This window comes from Eretmochelys imbricata, chromosome 1 (genome assembly GCF_965152235.1).
Source record: "Eretmochelys imbricata isolate rEreImb1 chromosome 1, rEreImb1.hap1, whole genome shotgun sequence".
Classification (NCBI taxonomy): domain Eukaryota; kingdom Metazoa; phylum Chordata; order Testudines; family Cheloniidae; genus Eretmochelys; species Eretmochelys imbricata.
The window spans coordinates 187,294,882-187,317,443 of record NC_135572.1 but is presented as its reverse complement, the minus strand read 5'-3'; the positions used below and the strand labels follow the sequence as shown (position 1 = coordinate 187,317,443).

The window sequence follows — 22,562 nt, the reverse complement described above, 5'->3', positions numbered from 1 at the left end:
CTTTTACATATTTGAAGACTGTTATCTTGTTCCCACTCAGCTGTCTCTTCTCAAGACTAAACAGGACCAGTTTTTTAATCTCTTTTGTTGTTGTTGCTCACCTCTGGACTCTCTCCAGGGGTCAGTAATGTGTCTGTGGTAAATATTTTGAGGTCTGTGATAATTTTTCAAAAAATTGAATGACCGAATGACATAACTCCTCCCCTCCCCCCGCCAAGTCTGTCACGAAGTACGGTAATTTTGTCAAGTGTCCTTTGCGCAACATGGTGGTGCTGACCCCTGACTCTCTCCAATTTATATACATCTTTCTGAAAGTGTGGAGCCCAAAATTGGCTCTGGTGCTCCAGCACCAGTGCCAAGTGGAGTGGAACAGTTGCATACTGTGTCTTATTTACAATGCTCCTAGTAATACACCCCAGAATGACATTTGTCTTTTTCAAAGCAGCATCATATATTCAGTTTGTGATCCACTATAACCCACACATCCTTTTCTGCAATGCGACCACCTAGCCCGCTATTCTCCATTTTGTATTTGTGCACTTCATTTTTTTTCCCTAAGTGTGGTACTTTGCACATCCTGATTGAATTTCATCTTGTTGATTTCAGACCAATTCTCCAATTTATCATTTTTAATTCTAATCCTGTCCTCCAAAGTGTTTGCAACCCCTCCCAGCCTGGTGTCATCTGCAAGTTTTCTAAGTACACTCTCCTGTCATCCAAGTTGTTAACAAAATTACTGAATAGCGTCAGACCCAGGACCAACCCTGCAGCACCCCACTTGGTATGTCTTCCCAGTTTGACAGTGAACCACTGATTACTACTCTCTTAATATGGTTTTACAACCAGTTGCTAATGAAGAGCTCTTGAGATGACTGGTCCCGATTCCCATCGCTCAAAGGGGGATAATATCCCCATCTAGCAGGGAGGTGGTAGAGGCCTGCAGGCCCATGTCTGTCTGTACTATCTCCAAAGGCAGCCTCTCCTTTTGATTCACTATCCCCACACTCAGCTTCCCTTGGTGCAATCTCTTCTGTTCCACATATGAACTGGTTGTGCTGCCCCCATGCAGACAGATCTGCTTCTCCCGCAGACCCACCCACTGTTCCTGCCCTCTGGTTTCATGATTAACTTTAGTAGGAGTGGGTTCCAGAGGACTGGTGATTTAAAAATATATCCCACATTAATGGTGATCTGAAATACATTAATAATAATAATCAAAATCAGATCCCAACTCATTAAAGAGAATAGATGTGCAGAGTTAGCATTTGCAAATAAGTACATTTATACATGAAAATATCTGAGCCTTATTTCCTCCTTTTCTTACCTGCTTAGACGTGAATTCAGGCCTCTATCTTTTCCTTGCCCCACCCACTCCTAATGTAGTGAAAGGAACCAAGCTCCTTTCTCTGCTATAGTGGTTAGTGATGCTTGTAGCTGTGGAAGGAGAAAATGGAACATTGAAACTTAGGTCTTGGCAGGTAACAGTGTTTCAGTTCACCTTCAAAATGTATATATTTTTCATTTTTACATCTACATGTGGTTTCTGTTAATGATCTGAAACCCTCAATAGGGTTTTTTTAATACCTATATAAAGGCTTCAGAGCCTTTACACAAAAAGGGGAAGTGCTTTCTCTGAGACGTTCTAACTTCTGAGGATTTGTTAGTTAATGTCTGAAGATGCAAAGGCCGAGATAATTGCTCATTACGATCATTGTATTGAGAAGAATCTTTGAGGTACTGTGTTCGCCACCTTCTGAAATATTGAAAGTATGACAATGTACAGGTCTTTGGAAACAAAACCAAGCCATTTAATCCAAAAGGAAGTTGTTGGGGCAGGGGGGAAGACTTGGATTTGAGGGGGCTGGAGATGGTTTATACAACAAATCAAGCTGCTGCCTGTCCTGCCCTGTGTACAGTCGGCAGGCTCTTTACTTCCATTCTAGCTGCAGCAAAAGGCAGAAAGAGCCTACACGCTGGGTGAGGTATGGGGCACTGGCAGTTAGAAATATCACCATTTGGCTTCATAAATGGAACTCATTTGGTCTGGAATCATCGAGACAGACTTAAGACAGGATACTGCAATGTCACAGTCACAGGGTCTCTTTTCTAACAGTCTAGCTGCAATCGAAAAGCCAAATTTTTCTCTGTAAATCTCTACATGATCTCAGTAGGGTTGCCCTGGTGTGACTGAGAGGATAATGTGGCCCTAAATCTGCATGATACTTTTCCTGACTCCCCAGCATTAGAAGATTTTTGCCTGGGAGGTTTTTTTCTAACATTCTGATCTTTTCAGTATTCCATTTTTAATTCCCCTCCACCCTCCCTCTCTCTTGCCTCTAGAATAGCAAAAAAGACAGCAACCAGGCAGGCAGCCCCAAAACATAAGGGCAAAAACATACCCTGGGGACGGAAAGTGAGCATCTGAGGATGATATGTAGCCCTAAGTCTGCAAGTGACATTTTCCTCAATTAATTTTAGCGGCACAGCAGGAAATGAAAGGGTAGTGCTTACTGTAAATGCCTTTCTCCCCTCTCCCCACCACTGCGGGTGTCTGAAGATGCACATCACTGCTCTTCTCAGAGAGGGCTATTTCTGTCATGTCATAGATCAGTTCAGGTCTGTCCTTTGCTCCTATGATAGTGACAGGATGAAGCTGCTGCGGCCTTGAGCCATTTTGCAGATTTTGGATACAGATAACTGAGAACTGAGTTTAACTGACATTGCTAAGAGGGAAACAAAACAAGAGGCTGGGAGGCCGAGCAGTCAAGCTGAGAGAGTCTAATATGGTAAGAGTTTAAACAATAATTGGGGTGATTTTAAGTGTCTCACTGAAACACACACAAAAAATATCCACAAATCCACACTTCAGAACTGCCTTCAGATTACCCTGACCAGAGATGTATGTGCTTTGTATGAAGTTAAGCAGCGTTGAGGAGTGCTGTATTCCAGCTGTACTCTGAAGTCATGTCCTAATCTCACTGCAACCCAAGTGCACCTTAAAAATTTGAGTTTCGATATTTTGCCATGATATCCTCCTTCCCCCAAGTGGGTGAGATTTGGCTGATCTTAAATGTTACTAGTGGGCTGTATTTTCAAATGGGATAAATAAGTGTAGCTCTATTTATAGCAATGACATCATCTGAGGATCTGGCCCACCGACACCTAGATTAGGGTTGGGACCAGGGGAGCAGGTCTAAAGCCTTTGCTGTGGCATGTAGACATCTGGTTTATATTACCACTGTTTAGATAATGCATCTTGTTCCTAAAACTCCATCCTGCATACTACAGAATCCAGACAGACTCCTACGTGAGACATCATTGGAGTCCAGACATTATTACACACTGATTCTCTCTCTGTCTCCTCTCTGCCAGTCATATCAAATCAAACATTGCATGACCAAGCACCAGCCTGGTGGGTCTCTTTATCAACCCACCTCAACTTCCTGTAGCCATCAGTCTCCTCTGGGGGTTGCGCATGGCCCATTCAGGCATGATATATTTATCTCGTGGCACTGACAAAAGAATCTGTTCCTGAGAGAACATTATGAAGTTCAGGCTCATAATGCTGGCCTGATCTTCAAAGATGGCCTCTCCTGCATCGCCCACTGACTGCAGTGGCAGTTGTTGGTACTCAATACCTCTGAAAAACAGGGTGTGGTTGTACAGATTGCTTTCTTTGACCATAGCCATTCTCTTCTGAGCTGAACTTTAAACCAATCAACCAAAGACTGAAAAAGAGCAAGGGAGTGTAGGAAACAGGTGTTTCCTCCTTTGCTCAAGATAGGCTTTACACTGGCTTTTTCCTAAATCTGATCTGATGGCCGGGAGAGTCCTTTCTCCTCCCTTTCTGAATGCCATTCTGATACACACCCAGCTCCTGGGTGCGGGGCCTTGCAAGCAATTCGTGGCTCATGTCACTGCAGCATGAGTTCAGCCACCTGGAACCTTAAAGATCTATTCTGATACGTTATTCAGCATGGGGTGTGTTGATTTTTTTTCGTTCCTGCTTCTGACATCATTTCCTGAGCAGCAGATTCGTTTAGCCGTGTAGCCAGATCCTGTTCTTAACAGACGATGCAAAAAGCTCTTTAAAATGGATTTCAAATCTCCTTTAACCCTGCAGTGTGTGCTGATGATCATAATCATGATTGATGGTAAGTGTGGGTTTTTCTTTATGAAACTGGCATGGCTTCGCCCAGGTGAGCGGAAACGTTCATTTTGCTCGGATACCTTTGTAAGGTCACCACCGGGCGTTGGGAAGTATCAAGTGTTGTAATTGCTAAAGCATGAAAAGAGGCCATCATACCAAAGTAAGACAGATTTTTTTATAAACTAATAGTAACTAACAATGCGTTATTGCCTTGATGTACTGCAGCCGTGAACGCACCTGAAAATGATAGCCTCGGAGGATTTGTAGGTGGCATGCTGGTTAAAGCAGGAGATGGGAATGTGAGACTCTGAGGTTCTAGTCCCAACTCTTCATATGACCTTGGGCAAGTCCTTGTAGCAGTAGCCACTATGTCCCTCCAATGACAGCGATAGTTACCTATGCAAAGGGACAGTGTGAGTCTTAATTGATTCATGTTTGCAAAAGCCTTTGAGATCCTCAGATGAACAGTGCTATATCGGTGTAAGTTATCTTAATTGCCATACATACTATTAGCCTGCTGAGTGTTGGACTCCCTATACACTGTCTCAGCCTCTAAGCTCTGAGGAGGTGGAGCTGTTGGAGGTAGGAACTTAAGAGGAAAAGAAGAGGGGGTATGCTCATGTCTTTGTCTCTGTAGTTCTGGCTGTATGATGTGCCCCTTGCCTTGATCTTTGCAGGATAGCAGAGTTAGCCTTCACTTCAGGTTTAACCCCCTCTCTTCACCTTCCCACTGTGATCCGATTTACCATTTTTATGTCTTATCTGGAGTTTTGCCTTTTGTGAGTCAGCCAGATCAGAACCAATGGATGGACACACAGTAAAATCAGTGACTATGTTTTATTATTATTGTTGAGGCCACATTAGTGAGGAAGCAGACACTGTCAGTGGAATCATTGGTGGCTCAGTCAACTTTCCTTTGGGAATTCAAAGCCGAAAAAATCTCTCTAGGGTAACCTGGGCAGATGACCCACGCCTTATGATACTTCGTCTACAGACTGTGACACTTACTGTAACGAGATTGTGTGCTTGCAGAGCAGATCTCTGCAACTGAAGACTTTGTTGAAGGAGGATGAAGGAAAGTATGAATTTGCTCTTACAAACACAATCAAAGATCTTTCTTACTGAAAGTATCCAATAAGTGACCTTCATTTGGAATCAATCATTCTTGAATCTGAGAGCTTAAATGAAGGATCAGTTCTTTCCAAGATGTCAGTTTGGCTCTCAGTAGCTGTAGGTGTCTTTGGATTAGCAGACACAGTTTGTAGGTTTTCGGCTCTGCAGAATGCCATAGTGCTGCATGCAAACAAAAGGATATTTTCTGCACCCACATTGCCAACTTCCTATATTCTCGGAGCCCACTGAGAGCATAAAGGTGCTGGGAGAAGATGCTTTCACCCACAACTTCAGAGATAGCAGTGTGGGTTGTGTGTTTCTGGAGAGCAGATTTTAGGCACGGAGTTGTGCATTTTAGTCCATTTCCATAGTGGGACAGGTGGCAGCTGTCACAAAAACTGTCACATTGCCACTGTTGGCACTAATTGACCCCTTGCTGGCAATCTTGCCTGGTAGGCTAAGGACTGACTGGATGATGGTGGCTGAACTCTTTTCTCACCCCCAAGAGCTGGTCTCTCCAAGTCAGGTTTGAAATACACCTGGGCTTGTTTCTCAGCTGCTCAGTGCAATGGAGAAGGGGTCTGACAAGGATGTTGTTGCTACTCCCTGATTCTCAGCTGTTGACCCCCAGTGTGCAGATTTAATTTATGCTGATGACATCAGGTCCCTCAGGGGTATTGTGTCACTTAGAAGTTGGTCATAGTGGCCCCTTGCTCCACTATGCCCTCTGTCCCCAACCTTCCCGCTCCCTTTGTTCACTGGATGGCGCAGCTCTGGCATAGGAGACAGCAGAGCTGGTGCGGGAAGTGGCAAAGCCACTTCTGTCAGCTTTATGTCAGTGGTACTTCTCCTCACACAGGGACAATTCTCCAGGGTGAATCACCCGGCTAATGGAAGCTCACTTAGTCTATTGGAGATTGCAGCCCATCAGTGGGGTAGTGTGGGGAGGCTTGCACTGCCATTGCCCACTTTATACCAGTGCCATAGATAAACTGAGGACTTCAGTCTCCAGGACTGTCATTCTCACACCTTGCACTGCCCCCTCCAGGATTCAGATAGGCTGGTACTTTACACCACATTCTCTCGGGTCCTGTTCTACGCTGCATTCACTTTACAACGTCCCAGGTTTTTAAGAGAAAATGGAGTTTATGGGATTATAATGAAAATGTCAAAGTGGACTGATCTCAGTGAAGACAAATGAATGCCAGCCAAGTGCAGACAAGCTGAACTCCAGCTGAGAGCTGGTCAAAGATGGGGCTCCTTGGCCCAAAGGGCTTAGATGAGAATTGGGCAAATCCTTCAGAAAATGTTCAGGCCTACTTTTTCCTATATTTAAATCCATTTGCTCTGGTGTGTTTACAACCCTTATGTGTTCACTTGCCACACATCTTCTAGTGAAAGAATTTACTGGCAGGAATACTCATAGGTGCAATGTCTTTTAGGTGAATATTGGATAGTATTCAAGGAAAGTGAATTTTGAGCTTGTGAACATGAATATTCACATGAGACACCTATGTGTGAGTTACTTATATAGTCAGGGAACAGAAATACACCATGTGACCTGTATGTCTAGTCCATGCTTCACTACCTGCCAAAGCTCAATTATAGAAAATAATCTATTGTCATGGACCAAACTGATGGAGATACAAATGTATTCACTTGGGAAACTTAAAATGATCTGGGATTCATTTATTTAGTGTAAAGAACTCTTTTGATAACCTCAGTTTCATTATTCTTTATTTCTGAAATAAATAATTTTCAACAAGAAAACCAAAGAGACCCCAAATTTGTGTGAAATGTAGGTAAATTAAGATGAATGACATCTATCAGAATGAGGGAGATTTGAGAAACATAACCATAACATAACCAACACAGCTCAAATTTTAAATACTCTCAACAAACTGCAAGCTACAGGCCAGAAATTATTCAGAGTTTATGCTACAAATAATTTTGAATACTGAATCTGGAAAATTCAAAAGAATGATCATCTGTTTTCAGGCAATATGTGAACAGAAGAAGAGGTGAGAAATAAATTACTACTTATTGTTTGCTCGGCTCTAGCTTGAGTCAATTCTCCTTCAAGAGTACTATCTCTATATCTCTCTATCTATTTTCTGATGCTGTGAAATTAAAGGTTTGAGATGAGCAAATAAGTAATTTCATAAGAGGTCTCCAAGATCAAGGGCTGTTGGTATGATGGAATTACAATTCTTTTGGAGGGAGTTGCAATCAGTATCTCATGAGGATTCAGGTAAATAGTTAATTGAATTAATCAGCAACAGAAAAATGTGGGTGCACCTGGAAATTAACCAAACCAAACCAGGAATTTTGATTACATTCATGTGACGGATTTTCTTCTCAGAGGGCAATCAGCCTCTGGAATTATTTGCTCCAGTGCCACGGGAAAAACTCAAATTAATGGCATTCAAGAGAATAATAGCCAATAACTTGGGCATCAGAAGTATTTCAGGGTGTAAATGACATTAGATACTCATCTACTGTACGGTGATGTTTGATCGCACCACAGGGTTGAATTGATCACCGGATATGGGGTGGGGAAAGGATATTCTCCTGTTGTACCTTGGAAGTTTCTGTCCTCTCTTGGAGCATTGTGTACGATTTGACCATTAGGATCAGGTGGGAGTATCCCACAAATGATCTCTTGCGGTTGCTGGGGAGCTGATGGGCACTGCTGAGACTGAAGGAGGAGGAACCGGCATTGGTGACGCTGCAAGAAGAGGAAAGGGAGTGGTTCTCAACCTATTTACCACTGTGGGCTGCATATGCAGCCCTCTATGTGTTTTATGTGGGCCACATCTGCACAATATATATACTCCCTATTTGGCCCTGAGGATGTCACATAGGCTGCATGTGTGCTGATTATGCTGCGGGTTGAGAACCACTGCACTATTGGATGGATTGCCTGGGGGTGGGCAGACTCGGGGAGGATTTCAGGACTAGGAGAGACAACTGGGGGATCGCAGAAGAAAAAAATGGAAATTAGTGGGACTGCAGGGTTGCCATAGGCTATTGTGGGATTTCAGAGGCATGGCCAGGTGTTGGTGGGATTGCAGGCATTGATGAACCTCATTCTTTCCCATCTTTTATTTCTGTGTAAACTAACATGTGGCAAATGCCATTGTGGTTTGTGTCCGAATGGCAGAAATATCCACTTTTGTTCACGTTCATTGCCATGTCTGGTTAACTTGTCTCTGTTCTCTCCCCTGTTTTCATAACTCCCATCTTGTGTGACAAGAGCCAACCCAAATCCCAGCTGTTAATGTCTCCAGCCACACTGATGGGGGAAGAAAATTACTTTGTGAGAGCGCTAACCGTTCCCGTGTCTGCTTTCATTGGATGCTGAATGGACAGCTTGTGGGTCTGATTGAGATTGAGGATGATGGCAAGAAGATTATTTTGGAGAAAGGGCTGCCTGAAAAGCTTGTCTGTCAAATTCACCATGAAAACAACATCGGTGAGAGTTCCCCCATAGAACTGGAGTGTAAGGAAGGTAGGTGATGTTAGCCACAGTTTATCTTCATTTTTCCCCTCTCAGGATGAGGGTGAGAGGAGTTGTCAGTGTCTGTATCTGCATGCAGAGACAAGTGCGTCTTGACTTCCTTGCCTCCCTCTCTCCCCCCTGCAGCTCTGTATCCATGTCCTACAACAGCAGTTCTCAACCAGGGGTCCGAAGCCCCCTGGGGGTCCGTGAGCCCTTTCCGGGGGGCTACAGAGCCCCGTGGCTGAAATCCGGTTCCCTTGAGCCCCAGCACTGAAGCCGGGAGCAGTGCAAGGCTAAAGCTGGGAACCCCAGTGCCCCCCGCCACCCGAAGCTGGGAGCCTCACTGGGAGCCCCCCCCGCCCACATACAGCCCCTAGCTACGACCTGCCTGCACCCTGAGCTACCCCTCTGCCCACACACAGCCACTAGCTATCCCCTCCCTGCACCCTGAGCTACCCACCCCTGCCCATACACAGCCCCTAGCTATCCTCTCCCTGCTCCCTGAGAGGTTTTCAAACTTTTTGAACTGAGTCCCCTCTTTGAGTTATATTTTTGGCTGCATCCTCCCACAGCCCAGACAGGCTGGGTGGCCTCCTGAGGTGAGTCAGGGGATGGAGGAGGCGCTCCTGCCCTGGACCCTTCTGTGCAGAGTTGGCTCGAGCCCCACCAGCCCTTGCCCCCCCCCACATAGAAGTAAAATTATGCCTATGCCCAAGGGTGTCTGCCCCCCACCCCCGGCCTGGAGCCCCGCACTCTCCCCCTCACCCCCACCAGGCCCTGGTGTTTTAATAGCATGCTGAGGGGGGCCTCAGCAAGAAAAAGGTTAAGAACCCTGTCCTACAATGTATTTCCCAAGTTGATATGCACCTCCCATACTGACAAGTCAGAGATCTCCTACTCCACAATCGAAAAAAACCCCACGGGTTTCTTCCTATCCTGACATACTTTCCTCACTGAACCTTCCAGCATCTCCACAAATAAACCAGCACCCACTACCCGAATTCTTCAGCTCCTGGGCTCAGCTGCTGTATTGTGCTTTGCTTTATTACCCTCCATGTAGGTCCGCTGTCCAAAATTGTCAAGAAGATTAACCAGCTTATAAATATCGCCTCAGCCTCCCTCACAATTCGTGTTGAGCAAACAATTCACCACAAATAATTTATTTATTTAGATCTAACCTTTTTCCCTGTTTGCAAATTGTCTGTGGACTCTGATTTCATTAATTTGTTTGCTGTTCACAGCTGATGTCTCTTTCATGTGAACAAATTTCACCCAATGAATTGATCACAAACTGTTCAGCATGGGCTCGATCAAAAGCCTATTGATATCGTTGGAAACACCCTCATTGACATTAATGGGCTGTGGATCAGGCCTTATGATAATTCATGCAGGGATCTGATAATCACCCTGCAGTATATGCTCTGTGGGGCCACCTCAGTGACAAAGTGTAATATCTGTTCCCTATTTCCAGTCCACAAACCCATCAAGGAATTTCATGATAGCTGTGTAAGCACTGCTGATGTGAAAAGTTGTATGAACACATATTGGCATGAGTATTAGCACACTTTTGGGAACTGGTGACACTTTTGCTTTCTGTGAACAAATACTTACTTCGTTCTAATGTTCACAAACAGTGAGTAAAAGGGGTTTCGAATACCAATGTAGAGAATTCATGGGGTTTAATTCTTTTTAAATGACCAATTATTTTTGCTGTATTCTTTCCCCCTCTCCTTACCATTATAATGATGATGATAATTAGAAAAAGACTGATGATATTCTACTCACTAGTCAGAAAAAAATTATTTGCTCCAGGCAAATGGATGAATGCAGTTTTTGTAAGGTTGATAATGAATCTAAATACCCTGGGCATTAGACAACTTGATGGCAGATGAAATTTATCCTGGATAATTGTTACCATAAAACATATTAACCAGAATAATTTAAACTTCTCAGGAATACTGAGAAGGACTATGAACATGTGGGATCTAAAGAAAATGACTTGGTAGTTATAAGTAGCTTGATAAAGATGTCTGTCCAGCATGCAGAAGTTGTTTAAATAAGCAAGACATAGGACATTTAAAAGGGTATTTATCATTAAGGCTGTCAAGCGATTTCAAAAAGTTAATTGCAATTAATAGTGTGATTAATTGCACTGTTAAACAGTAATAAAATACCATTTATTTAAATATTTTTGAATGTTTTGAATGTTTTGTATATTTTCAAGTATATTTATTTCAGTTACAACACAGAATACAAAGTGTATAGTGCTCACTTTATATTTATTTTTATTACAAATATTTGCACTGTAAAAAACAAAATAAATAGTATATTTCAATTCACCTAATACACCTAATACAAGTACTGTAGTGCAATCTCTTTATCATGAAAGTTTAACTTATAAATGTAGAATTATGTATAAAAAGTAACTGCATTCAAAAATAAAACAATGTAAAACTTTAGAGCCTACAAGTCCACTCAGTCCTACTTCAGCCAATCACTCAGACAAACAAGTTTGGTTACAATTTGCAGGAGATAATGCTGCCCACATCTTGTTTACAAGGTCACCTGAAAGTGAGAACAGGCGTTCGCATGGCACTGTTGTAGCTGGCATCGCAAGATATTTATGTGCCAGATGCGCTAAAGATTCATATGTCCCTTCATGCTTCAACCACCATTCCAGAAGATACGCTGGTGACAGGTTCTGCTCAATAACGATCCAAAGCAGAGTGGACCGACGCATGTTCATTTTCATCATCTGAGTCAGATGCCACCAGCAGAAAGTTGATTTTCTTTTTTGGTGGTTTGGGTTCTGTAGTTTCCGCATCGGAGTGTTGCTCTTTTAAGACATCTGAAAGCATGCTCCACACCTCGTCCCTCTCAGATTTTGGAAGGCACTTCAGATTCTTAAAGCTTGGGTCGAGTGCTGTATCTATCCTTAGAAATTTCACATTGGTACCTTCTTTGCATTTTGTCAACTCTGTTGTGAAAGTGTTCTTAAAATGAACATGTGCTGGGTCATCATCTGGGACTGCTATAACATGAAATATATGGCAGAATATGGGTAAAACAGAACAGGAGACATACAATTCTCTGCCAAGGAGTACAGTCACAAATTTAATTACTGGATAATTTTTTTAACGTGCATCATCAGCATGGAAGCATGTCCTGTGGAATGATGGCTGAAGCATGAAGGGACATATGAATGTTTAGCATATCTGGCACGTAAATACCTTGCAACGCTGGCTACAAAAGTGTCATGCGAATGCCTGTTCTCACTTTAATGTGACATTGTAAATAAGAAGCAGTCAGCAGTATCTCCTGTAAATGTGAACACACCTGTTTGTCTTAGCAATTGGCTGAACAAGAAGTAGGACTGAGTGGACTTGTAGGTTCTAAAGTTTTACATTGTTTTGTTTTTGAGTGCAGTTATGTGACAAAATCTACATTTGTAAGTTACACTTTCATGATAAAGAGATTGCACTAGAGTACCTGTATGAGGTGAATTGAAAAATACTGTTTCTTTTGTTTATCATTTTTACAGTGCAAATATTTGTAATAAAAAATAATATAAAGTGAGCACTGTACACTGTATTCTGTGTTGTAATAGAAATCAATATATTTGAAAATGTAGAAAAACATCCAAAATATTTAATAAATTTCAGTTGGTATTCTATTGTTTTTATTATTCTATTGTGATTAATTGACAGCCCTAATTATTATTATTTCAGGTATTTTGCACAGTGTATTCAGTTTGGTCCCTGTGGAGAGAGACACTGTCGATAGATAAATTGACTAGATAGACAAGCTAGCTAAACAACCAACTGTAGTTAGCTAGACAAGGTGACTAACTAAACAGACTGACAGGTATACTTAGTTCAAGGTGTGGGAATAGTAGATGAAAAAGGAACCAAGTGATAATAAAATCAATGGTTCAAATCTATCCCTGGTGCAATTCCCTTGACTTCAGTGAATTTATACCAGGTTAAATTTGGCTTCATACATTTATCATATTTGGAAGAAGAGTGTTTTTCTTCTGAATGTCCTATGTTTGAACAAACCATTCTTACATAGGAGGAGTGCTTTGGAGGATCTCTGTCTGTTTGTAAATCTGTTGCACCATCTGCCTGTCTTTCTGTCCATTTCTCTCTACCGCTCTGAAGTAAATTCAGTTCCTACCTAAATCTGCAAAGTTGACAAATCCCCAGTCAATGAGCGAGGTGCTGGATAATGTTCACCAACCTGTGTGTGACCTTCTGACAGGCCATCTGCAGTCCGTGCCCCATGCTGGTAGCTTCGCATTAGCTCCGGCTGGGAAGGGGAATAAAGAGAAAATCTGTAACACAGTTAGGAACCACATAGTTCATCCTTTCTTCCTAATTCCCCCAGCCCACCCACATCTTCAATATTCTTCACTGACTTTAATTCAGCTGTAGGGCTTCTTCAGCTCAGGAGGACATGCTCTAGTTCCTCTGACTAACATACTGTGTCCTTCGTGCAGGAGACCTGCTGAAGCAACCTTTGTTCCTTTACACCCTGGCAGCATGTGGAGGGGGTGCAATTGTCCTGGCTGTTATAGCATCGCTGATAACATTCTGCTGCCTGAAAAGCAAACAGCAGTTCATTCCGGTGCCTTCAGGTGAGCGGGGATTTCTCTCTTCCTACTGGGTTGAGTACAGTCTGTCCTAGGACAGTCTAAACACAGCTCCATTTCCCAACTTGCTCAGTGCAGCTTCTCCGTAGGTCCTGACTAGAATTTGTGGCTAGTCTTGTTTTCCTTCCATTCCTGCCCTTGTCCCAGTAAAGCTGAGCTTTGTAAAAACCTGCTCGTTGCTGGGGAAAAGTCTCCTGCTGGTGAGTTCCTGAAGGAACATTTTTGTTTTCACCTCAGATTTGCTGGCAGGAGCTATTTGTGCTGAAAACATCAGTGGGGGCACATTAAAGAAGCCCTACTGCTCTGTTTAGGCTTGATCCTGAAGGGAGCTGCACACCTGTTCCTCCCACTGAATCTCCTGTCTGGATCAGGGCCTCTGTGCTCTGAGTTCAGACATAGCCAGGCCACCTCAGGTGGCAATCCTGTCAGCTCTCCAAATTTGGAAAGTTTATAGTGTCAATACCCTGTATCAGTCTGCTCTGGGAATGGAGCCAGGGCCATGTGAAATGGAGACAAAGACGAGTGTAAAAAGCCAGGCTTCACACTGAATATATCCAGAGTTTATGGAGGGTGGGTCCTGGTTCCTGGTTCCTTGCAGTCTTTCATCTGCTTTTCTACAGAGGAGGAAAAGGAAGAGGGAATGACGATGTCAGTCATCTCCAATGAAGAAACAAAGAGCCCTCCAAATGGAGACCGCCATGAGGCGCCATCTGCCCCAGATGACAGCCCTCCAAACCCTGGTTGGTACAGGGACTTGGTTTGTAGCTGCCTGAGAAATAACTCATTTAGGAAATTGGAGGAGGATAAAGTTGACGTATGTTATTGAGGGTTGAAAGAGTTGGCTGGACAGTCTGGAAACTGAACGAGAGAGGATATACTGCATGACCACTGGCAGTGAAAGCTTCCCAGCACTGTCCTGTCAATACCTCATTAAGCCACATCAGTATGTGCATTTGTCAGCTCTTGGTGCATTGTGGCCTCGTGCCTTTAATACCCAATAAGTGCACCAATACCCCACTAATGCACCTCCTCCGTGGGGCAGAGGATGGGCTCATCCATTTTACCTTCTGGGTATTAAAAATATCTTTTTACAAATAGCTTTGCAATTTCACTGTAATGTTAGCTCCCCATGCTGCATATCCAGTATATTTGTAAGGTAGAGTCACTAACATTGACTCCAGTTCTAGAAATTATTCTTATTCAGCACAGTGCTTAAGAATGTGCTAAGCCAGAAGCACATGCTTAAATCCCATTGAAGTCAGAGGTACTTGAGTACATGCTGTGTTGCTTTCTTGAATCGGGGCCACAATTAGTAATACATTCATATTTAAATCTACCAAAGAAATCGGGAATGGAAAACATGATATATGTGTAATGCAGCCAGGTTAATGTGGGGATAGAAACTGTTTTTTTAATCTTCTGTTTGAGTGCTTGATGCATTAAACTCATTTTTTTGCATTTACTTTCCCTGATTTTTTAAATGAACATTAACAGCAGCATATCCGTTACTAACCTATATTAACCGAAGCTACCTTAACTGGAATACTTTTAAGTGAGCCTTCCTTATCTCCTGCATCTTTAACTGTGGCCTCAACTGTCCTTTACTGAGATGGCCTTAACTGAGTTATCCATAATCTACTATCAGTTCAATCATTCTTAGGCAAAACTGCATGCCCTCGGTTTTCAGCGGTTATTGACAAGGGTGCCACAAAAATAAATCAAGTGTGCTTGATAAACAGAGCACTGGATTGGGACTCAGGAAATACGGACTCTGTTCCTAGCTCTGCCCTTGACCTGTTGGGTGACCTTGAAACTGACCTCTTTGGGAAGGAGCTTTGCACTCTGCTGGTGCAAAGCATTATGTCAGAGGTCCGTATCATTGTTAATGCACATGTGCAATCATTCCAGATTTAATGAGCCAACCTTTTAAAACACTGACCCGATTTTCTTCCAATTTAAAATCCCCCCTCTTCATTATGGAGGTCTATAAAACAAGGTATGTTTAAATTTTCTGGCAGCATACCAAGGGAAACTGAGGTATGCATGTGCTGCATTTCAATAGGAGCCTGTGTAAGAAGGATGTTTTTAACTTGCTTCTCTGATTCAAAAATGTCTGAAAATCATTTTGCTCTAACTTCATAAATAAATTGCATTTGAGGTTTTTAGGCACGGAAAATCCCAGCACTAAAGAATCTGGTTGAGAAAGTTGAACAAGTGAAAAATGAGGGGTTAGAAAGGAAACTGAAACTCAGCCCTAACTAGGGTGACCAGATGTCCTAATTTTATAGGGACAGTCCAGATTTTGGGGGCTTTTTCTTATATAGGCACCTATTACCTCCCACCCTCTACCCGGTTTTTCACACTTGCCTTCTGGTCACCCTAGCCCTAACTCTAGCTGCTTCTACCACAGGAGCCATAATAAAATACAGTTTTATCTTGTATTGCATCTTACAAATGTACTGTATCCCTTAAAATGCTTGGCAGAGTTAAAAAATACAGTTACAGAGCAAGATACTGCAATAACAGTGGGGAGGAGTTAAATGTAGAGATATAGGCAAGGGAGAATTGATATGGTTTGGATCGGAGATTTGAAAATACATGGAACGTTCATAAGGCAGAGAGAGATGACAAGAGCTTGTCTCAAAGCAATAGTTGCCGGATTGTATTGAAGGACAGAGAGGAATCCAGTTCTGGGTGAGAAGAAATTAAACAGAGAGGGGACTAGGGAAAGATGAGCTCTGTGATGTTGTCTGTGGCAAATCCATAGAGGGATTTAAAAACAAGGGAGGTGGTTTTGAACCAGATCCTGAATTGAATGGGGAGTCAGTGGAGCAGTTTGCAGCATGTGCTGATGCAGTTGTGCTTCATTGTGCCTGTCAGAAGGTAAACAACAGCGTCTGAGTGTGCTGGAGACCAGAGAGCTGGGACTGGGGCAGGCCATAGAGAAGGGAGTTGCAATTGTCAAGGCAAAAGAAGATTAAGGCCAGGGTGAAGATTCCAGCAGAGGTGGAGCTAAGACAGTAGCAAATGTTTATAACCATTTCTCACTTGTTTTCCAGAAAGTACAGAGACCTGTCAAGGCCTTGAGGCAGAGCCCAAGATGGAGGCAGAGTCTGAGGTGACACCGGATCCAGAGGTGATTGTTGACATCAACAACGAGGAGCGTGTGTGCGACTCTTTCCCTGATCCTATTGATCCCTGACCAGACACGCTCACTGTACCATCCTGGGGTCTGGGGCGGCATACCCCTGTATTACATAGTCTCACTCCATGTAAGAACTTGTCTGCAAAATAACTGAATTAGAGGGGGAAAGTCCACATGCGCACAGATTACAGGCCTGCAAACCTTATTAAAAACCATGCTTGGGCGCTATCATTAGCAATGGGCAAACAGGTTCAAATATTAATAAGACTCCCCCAACTCCATGAACATTTGCCTATTTATAAGACTGCACCTGAGCTATGAAGCTGTTTAGCATGCTCTGAAATGAGCTGGGTAAGGTAACTCTCCCCCATCCCATTATTTTTCATGTCTTTGCCCCTCTGAGATTCCTGGCTAGGCACCAGGATGGACACAACATTTAATCTGAGACCAAAGCCAGGATTTGTCAGAAATTTCCTGGGAAAGCCTATACTCATGAGATTTCCAGCCACATTTTGCAGACCTGAGGTCAGGGGAAGGCTGAGATAAGCGTTCTTTGTGATGGGTGCTTATCTGAACCACTCCTCCAAACTCTTTGCATTTCACCCATAACTAGTTAGTATGTGATGCTGAGAGATGTGAACCAGCTGCGATGGCTGGACCTATTGGAAGAGGATGACTTTGGGTCTCTCAGTATGTTTGTTGCTCAGTAATGACCAACAGGTGGTTATGTGTTTTCCTTTCACTGATACTGATTGCATAGGGAGATGAGTGATTTGCAGCTGGTGTGTCACTGGGCTGCTTGCCTTTATCATAAGGGTTTTCATGGTATCCACCTGTGATTCTGAAAAGGTGTCTAGTGTAAAGCTGGGATTGTTGAGTGGTGTAGTCCTTAAGGCACTACTGCCTGAAATGTAATGGTCTGGCTACTGCAGGCTGATTAAGCTGGTCCTCGGTGTGTGCTTGGGCTTTATCTCCTCTGTGTTATCTGCACAGACAGCTGTAGTTTAGAGAATTCCTTAAGTGGGCTTGTCCTGGAGCCTACTCAATATTATACCCATCGACTTTGCTTAGAAGAGACTTGGGAGTGGAGTAGCGGGGTTCTGATGGAGACTTGTGAGCAGAGTTATATAGGGGAATCCAGGTAGCAGGGGACCCTGCAGGCCAGGAGAAAGGAGCACTGGCAAAGCTGCAGGTGAGTCTATCCTGGGGAACTGCTGGTTTGGGCTGGGCTGGGCTGAGCTGTGTTTGCTGTATGGGGGATGAGGGCTAGAGGAGGTTCAAGAAATCAAGCTTCCCTTGCTTTGAGAGAGCTGTGGAGGCAAGGGTCAGCTTAAAGTCAAAGCAGGTGATGCAGTTCAGGGCTGAGTTGCATTGGCAAAGCTGTGGTGGCCGAGAACATTGCATTTTCTCTTGTGAATGCTGTTATGTCCTCCATTTTGTCACCATTCACACACCCTTCCCTGCCCCCCAAAATCCTATGGAAACAGAACTGAGTGGTGGTTTGTACATGCTCTCTGATGCGGGCTGCAAGCACCTAAGTATGGAAACATTCCCTGTCTCCTGGCCTGGGAGCTGGAGAGACCGGCATACAATACCTGAAGGATCACTTTGCACATTTAGATGGCAAAACTCTGTATTGGTGATGCCAGAGGGTAGTTTGTTCTGTTTTCTCTGATTTTAGGACTCCATTTATAAGATCTTGCAGGTCTAGTAGCAGGGAGGGGGAGGTTCTTAGATGTCCTGTGCCACAGGTGACTGTTCAACCTATCTCAGCTGCTAGGAAACACCCCATCCGTTAGGCACAGACTTTCCATGATGTGACGGGGCTGGCCCTTTGGCTTTTCTCAAGGCATTAGGCCATCCCCTCTCAGTTGGAATGTTGCTCAGAGCCCACTACATGAATGTGGCCATATGTGGGAGAGTTATATCCCATCCCTCCAGGGAACATCCAGGTGGAAATGTGGGGATACCCATTGATGGTGCACTGTGGGGGAGCTGGAGAGGGGCGGGAGAGTTCAGTAGTGCCACAGAAGTGCTGGGTGCAGCCAGCTCTGGGCTTTCCAACCTGTCTGCTGCAGGTTGTAGCTGATAAAGCTAGAGGCAAACAGGGTGACATTAACCTTAGGATGGTGCTTCAACCCAGGGCTCAGTGATTCTCCTCTTCACAGGCACAGTTCTGAGATGTTTCCGCTACTGACCACATAGTCTCAGTTGAGGTCTGGAGCTGGATTGAGCTTCCCTGTATCCAGGAAATATAGGGGAATGAGGCTTCTGTTGTGGAAACTGGTAACTTAAGGTGCAGGATCTCCATAGGAGTCCTCTTCTCCCCCCACCCCTCCTTCCCTGAAGGCAGACACCTACCCACAGATTCTACCATGAGACAGTCTGGTGAGAATGTGCATGAGTAGGGTTCACCCCTTGAATGTGGTGCTGGTCATTGGTGCTGTCAGTTGTGGAGTCCTGTCCTGGCTTATGTGTTGGAACGTGGGAGAAGGTCCAGGGAAAGCTAAGATGGTAGCCAGCTTTGGATGCTCTGCAGGCAGACAGAACACTCCATTTCTCTTCGCTCCCTCCCTGCAGCAGTACAGCAATGGTTAAAGATTTTTATTACTGCGATATAAGGCCAAGAGGTGAACCTCTCAGCTTTTGCTTTTCCTTTTTGTTTTTAATTGAACATGCTTATGCTCAGTGGCAGATTTGTTTTGATGATTCTGTTCCTAATAAAGAGACTAAACTTTCCACAAGAGGTTATAAAATAAAGTTCTGTTCTTTGGCAAATGCCTTGTGTTCTTGTCATTGGGGTTGCCAGCTGGCAGGTTTTTGACCGGCCTTGTGGATGTTTGTACTACCTTGCTGGTTAAAAGATTGAATGTATAGTTTGTTTGTTTTTCCACTGGGGCCAACATTCCCTGTAAGCTGTGTGCATGTATTGCAGTGTGGTGATCTGGTAATGACCGTGCATGTCATGAGTCTGGGAGCCTGGTCAGCACCCAGGTCTGGCTCTGTCGGGCCAGGCCCTACACCTGCTGAAACCACAATGGCTCCTCTTGGTGCCAAGGACCATAAAACAGGACAGACTCAAGGTTCGGCCACTGGGGTGGGTGCAAATGATCCTGGGGGAGAGGGGGCAGTAAGAGGGCTCCCCCAGGGGCTCAGGTGTGGGAAATATCCAGTGCAGGGGTAGGCAAACGTTTTGGCTCGAGGGCCACATTGGGGAATAGAAATTGTATGGTGGGCCATGAATACTTACAAAATTGGGGTGGGGGTGCGGGGTCTGGGGTGTGGTTGGTGATAAGGGGTTTGTGGTGCTGGAGGGTGCTCCAGGCTGGAAGCGAGGGGTTTGGAGAGCAGGAGGGGGATCAGGGCTGGTTGGGGCATGGGCGCTTACCTCAAGCGGCTCCCGGAAGCAGTGACATGTCCCTTCTCTAGCTCCTATGCGGAGGTATGGCCAGGCAGCTCTGCATGCTGCCCCATCTGCAGGCACCTCCCCTGCAGCTCCCATTGGAGCAAGTAGGAGCCAGAGTGGGGCCATGGTGTGGCTTCCGGGATCCATGTGACCCAGCACCCCGGCCAGAGCAGGGCCAAGCCATGTGGTGCGGTTCATGGGCCAGCTGTGGCCCGTGGGCCATAGTTTGCCCACCCCTGGTCCAGTGGCTGGTTCTTCTGCATCTCAGAGGTGGTGACTCTACTTGTCACTGGAGGAACTGTCATTTCAAGGCTGACCATCCTTTGCTGGAGATGAGACAAGGAGATTCCAAATTTATACCATTTGGAACTGTCTGACCATGTTCAGGAAGGGTGGTGATAGTGTCATTTTTAAACAACCAAACAGCAAGTTAAAGGGAAGAGGGGGAAATGTGTGAATTTATGATGACTGACTGGAAGGGCAAGGAAGTCACAGGGCTTGAACTACCAGTAATAATAATCCTAATACTGAATAATATCACAGGTAATGCCAAACTATGTAAGATTGGATAATACCCACATCCACACACATTGTGAGTGCTCATTTACAGACATGCAGTTTTGCAAAATGACCACTAGGGAGCAGCAAATTAACACCAAAAACCCCAAAGTGCTGCATGGTTCTAGATAGAAAGGTAGGTGAGCAAAAGTCTGCTCTTTGCTAGCACACCAAAGGTGGATTGAAAAAGAATGATCCACTATTAAATGGGTATATTAAAGCCAGGGGCCTGGCTGTGGGTGTTTCAGGGAGAGGAGCCTAGGCAATTGGGTGGGCCCCTTTGGGATCAAACCTGGAGCTGGGATGTGGGAAGGACAAGCCGTAAAGCAAATCTCCAGCTGAGGTCAGCCGCTGGCCTGTGATGAGAGGGGGCATATGCAGTGAGATCAGGCACGGAGTGGAGAACAGGAGGTGCATATTGCATGACTTTTGGGGGGCTTTTCAGCTAAAAGGGTGACTTGTGCAGTCTTTGCTGTGACTAAACCATCATTTTGGCCAGGCCAGCCAATGCATAAGCCAGGCTTAAACAGCACCTTAGCTCCATCCACGCTAAAGCATAGCTAAGAGATAAAACTCTGCTGCCCCTATGAGCTCTGGGCTGTAGAGCAGCTGGGAAGTGCTGCAGTCTGAGAACAGCGGCCCGGCCCTGTCGGAAGAGGGTTTGAGGGGCAGCCTGTAATGGAGCCTCGGAGTGGTGCCTGCAGCATTGTTTCTCTCGGTGCACACTCCAGGCAGAGTGGAATCTGGGGTGTTAACAGCTGATGCATCGGTTTCTTGCCCGCAGCTACGTAATGGGCAGGGTCAGGAGCCTGCTCGGCTGGCGTGATACAACACCCTGAAACGCTGCTGTACTTCTCCAGAGGCATGAAGCATACCTCAGAAAATCTCTCAGCCCTGTGAGGTTTTTGAAAGCAAACTTTCTCAGAGATGCAATGACACTGCACACCACTAAAGGATTCTGATATCGCCAGCTAACTGAAGCAGTGAGGGTAAAATGTTCTGAAAGATGCATGACTTTACTCCTTTATGTTCCACCTCCTATGAAAGGCCAGCCAATTTCTGCTGTGCTTGTAACCTGGCCTTGTGACTGTCTCTGCTAAGCAGGGCCAGGTTTGATGAGTACTTGGAGGGGAGATTTTTAAGAAAAGCTTGGGGTAAGTTCAGGCTGTGGTGTGCAGGTGGCCCTCTCCATTCTGCATCAGAGCTGATGCAGCGCTCCAACATAGGGCTGGAGGCATTGTGCTGCTGGAGGCTCTGACTTTCATAAAACATAAAAAAAAGGAACTGACTATTCATGACCCTCCCGCCTCTCCCTGTAGGACCCTCGGCCAGCTCCCTAGGGTGTTAGAGATAGAATCCTGGCCATGTTCCAATATAGATAATTCCATCCTGTTTCGCTAAATGCCCCTGTAGTACTGACTCCATAATCTGCTGTGTCGTGTTGCTTTGTGGTGCATTCCAGTTGCTGCTTTCCATTTCAGTGGTGGCCAAGGCGAATCCTATATGGAGACCAGAGTTTGTCAGGTGCCTTGAGCCCCTTCGGTATAAAAGTTGCTAGTGGAATTAATACTATCTATTTGTCTGAGCTGAGACCCAGAATAACTTGGCATTTTCTCCAGAGTTTCTGCCTCCCCTTATAAGAGCTGCCTGCACCTCTCAGTCATGCCCAGCTGTTGACAGGAAAGCAGTGTCCTCCTCTGGTTATTGGATAAATGAGCCGTATTCTCCTCCTTATTCCAGTGCCGTGAGACGTAATGAGAAATAGGAAAGGCTAGACAGCTCAGGTATGGACCCAGAATGGTTTCACTGAGCCCTGCATCTTGCCTTCTAGCTCCCATCCATCTGCTGCTGCATCCCTGATGATGGCTGACATTGCAGGAGAGATGTGCCAATTAAAAGTGCTGTTCCATGTCAGCAGGGGGGAAAAGATAATCACCCTGCACGTGGCCATACTACCCGTGCAGTTCTCTGTCCTAGCGTCTCACGCTCTGGGCTTGCAAGGACACGAAGACTGGCTCTAGCCATTATTGCTCTATG

General features: G+C 44.8%; 1 protein-coding gene across 1 annotated transcript; it reads left to right on the top strand.

The window, feature by feature from the left end:
• Positions 1–4,051: 4,051 nt before the first annotated feature.
• LOC144266751 (uncharacterized) lies at positions 4,052–19,330 on the top strand. Its single transcript, XM_077820251.1, has 5 exons — positions 4,052–4,154; positions 8,520–8,774; positions 13,264–13,401; positions 14,037–14,156; positions 16,476–19,330. The coding sequence occupies exons 1-5, from the start codon at positions 4,094–4,096 to the stop codon at positions 16,616–16,618; spliced, it is 717 nt and encodes a 238-aa protein (XP_077676377.1). The 5' UTR covers positions 4,052–4,093; the 3' UTR covers positions 16,619–19,330.
• The last annotated feature ends 3,232 nt before the right edge of the window (positions 19,331–22,562 follow it).

Excerpts from the sequence above, each read along its gene's own strand:
- LOC144266751 (XM_077820251.1), top strand. The coding sequence starts at position 4,094 with ATGGATTTCAAATCTCCTTTAACCCTGCAGTGTGTGCTGATGATCATA. Across the intron at positions 13,402-14,036 it reads GTTCATTCCGGTGCCTTCAG|AGGAGGAAAAGGAAGAGGGA; the intron begins GTGAGCGGGGAT and ends GCTTTTCTACAG. Across the intron at positions 14,157-16,475 it reads TGACAGCCCTCCAAACCCTG|AAAGTACAGAGACCTGTCAA; the intron begins GTTGGTACAGGG and ends CTTGTTTTCCAG.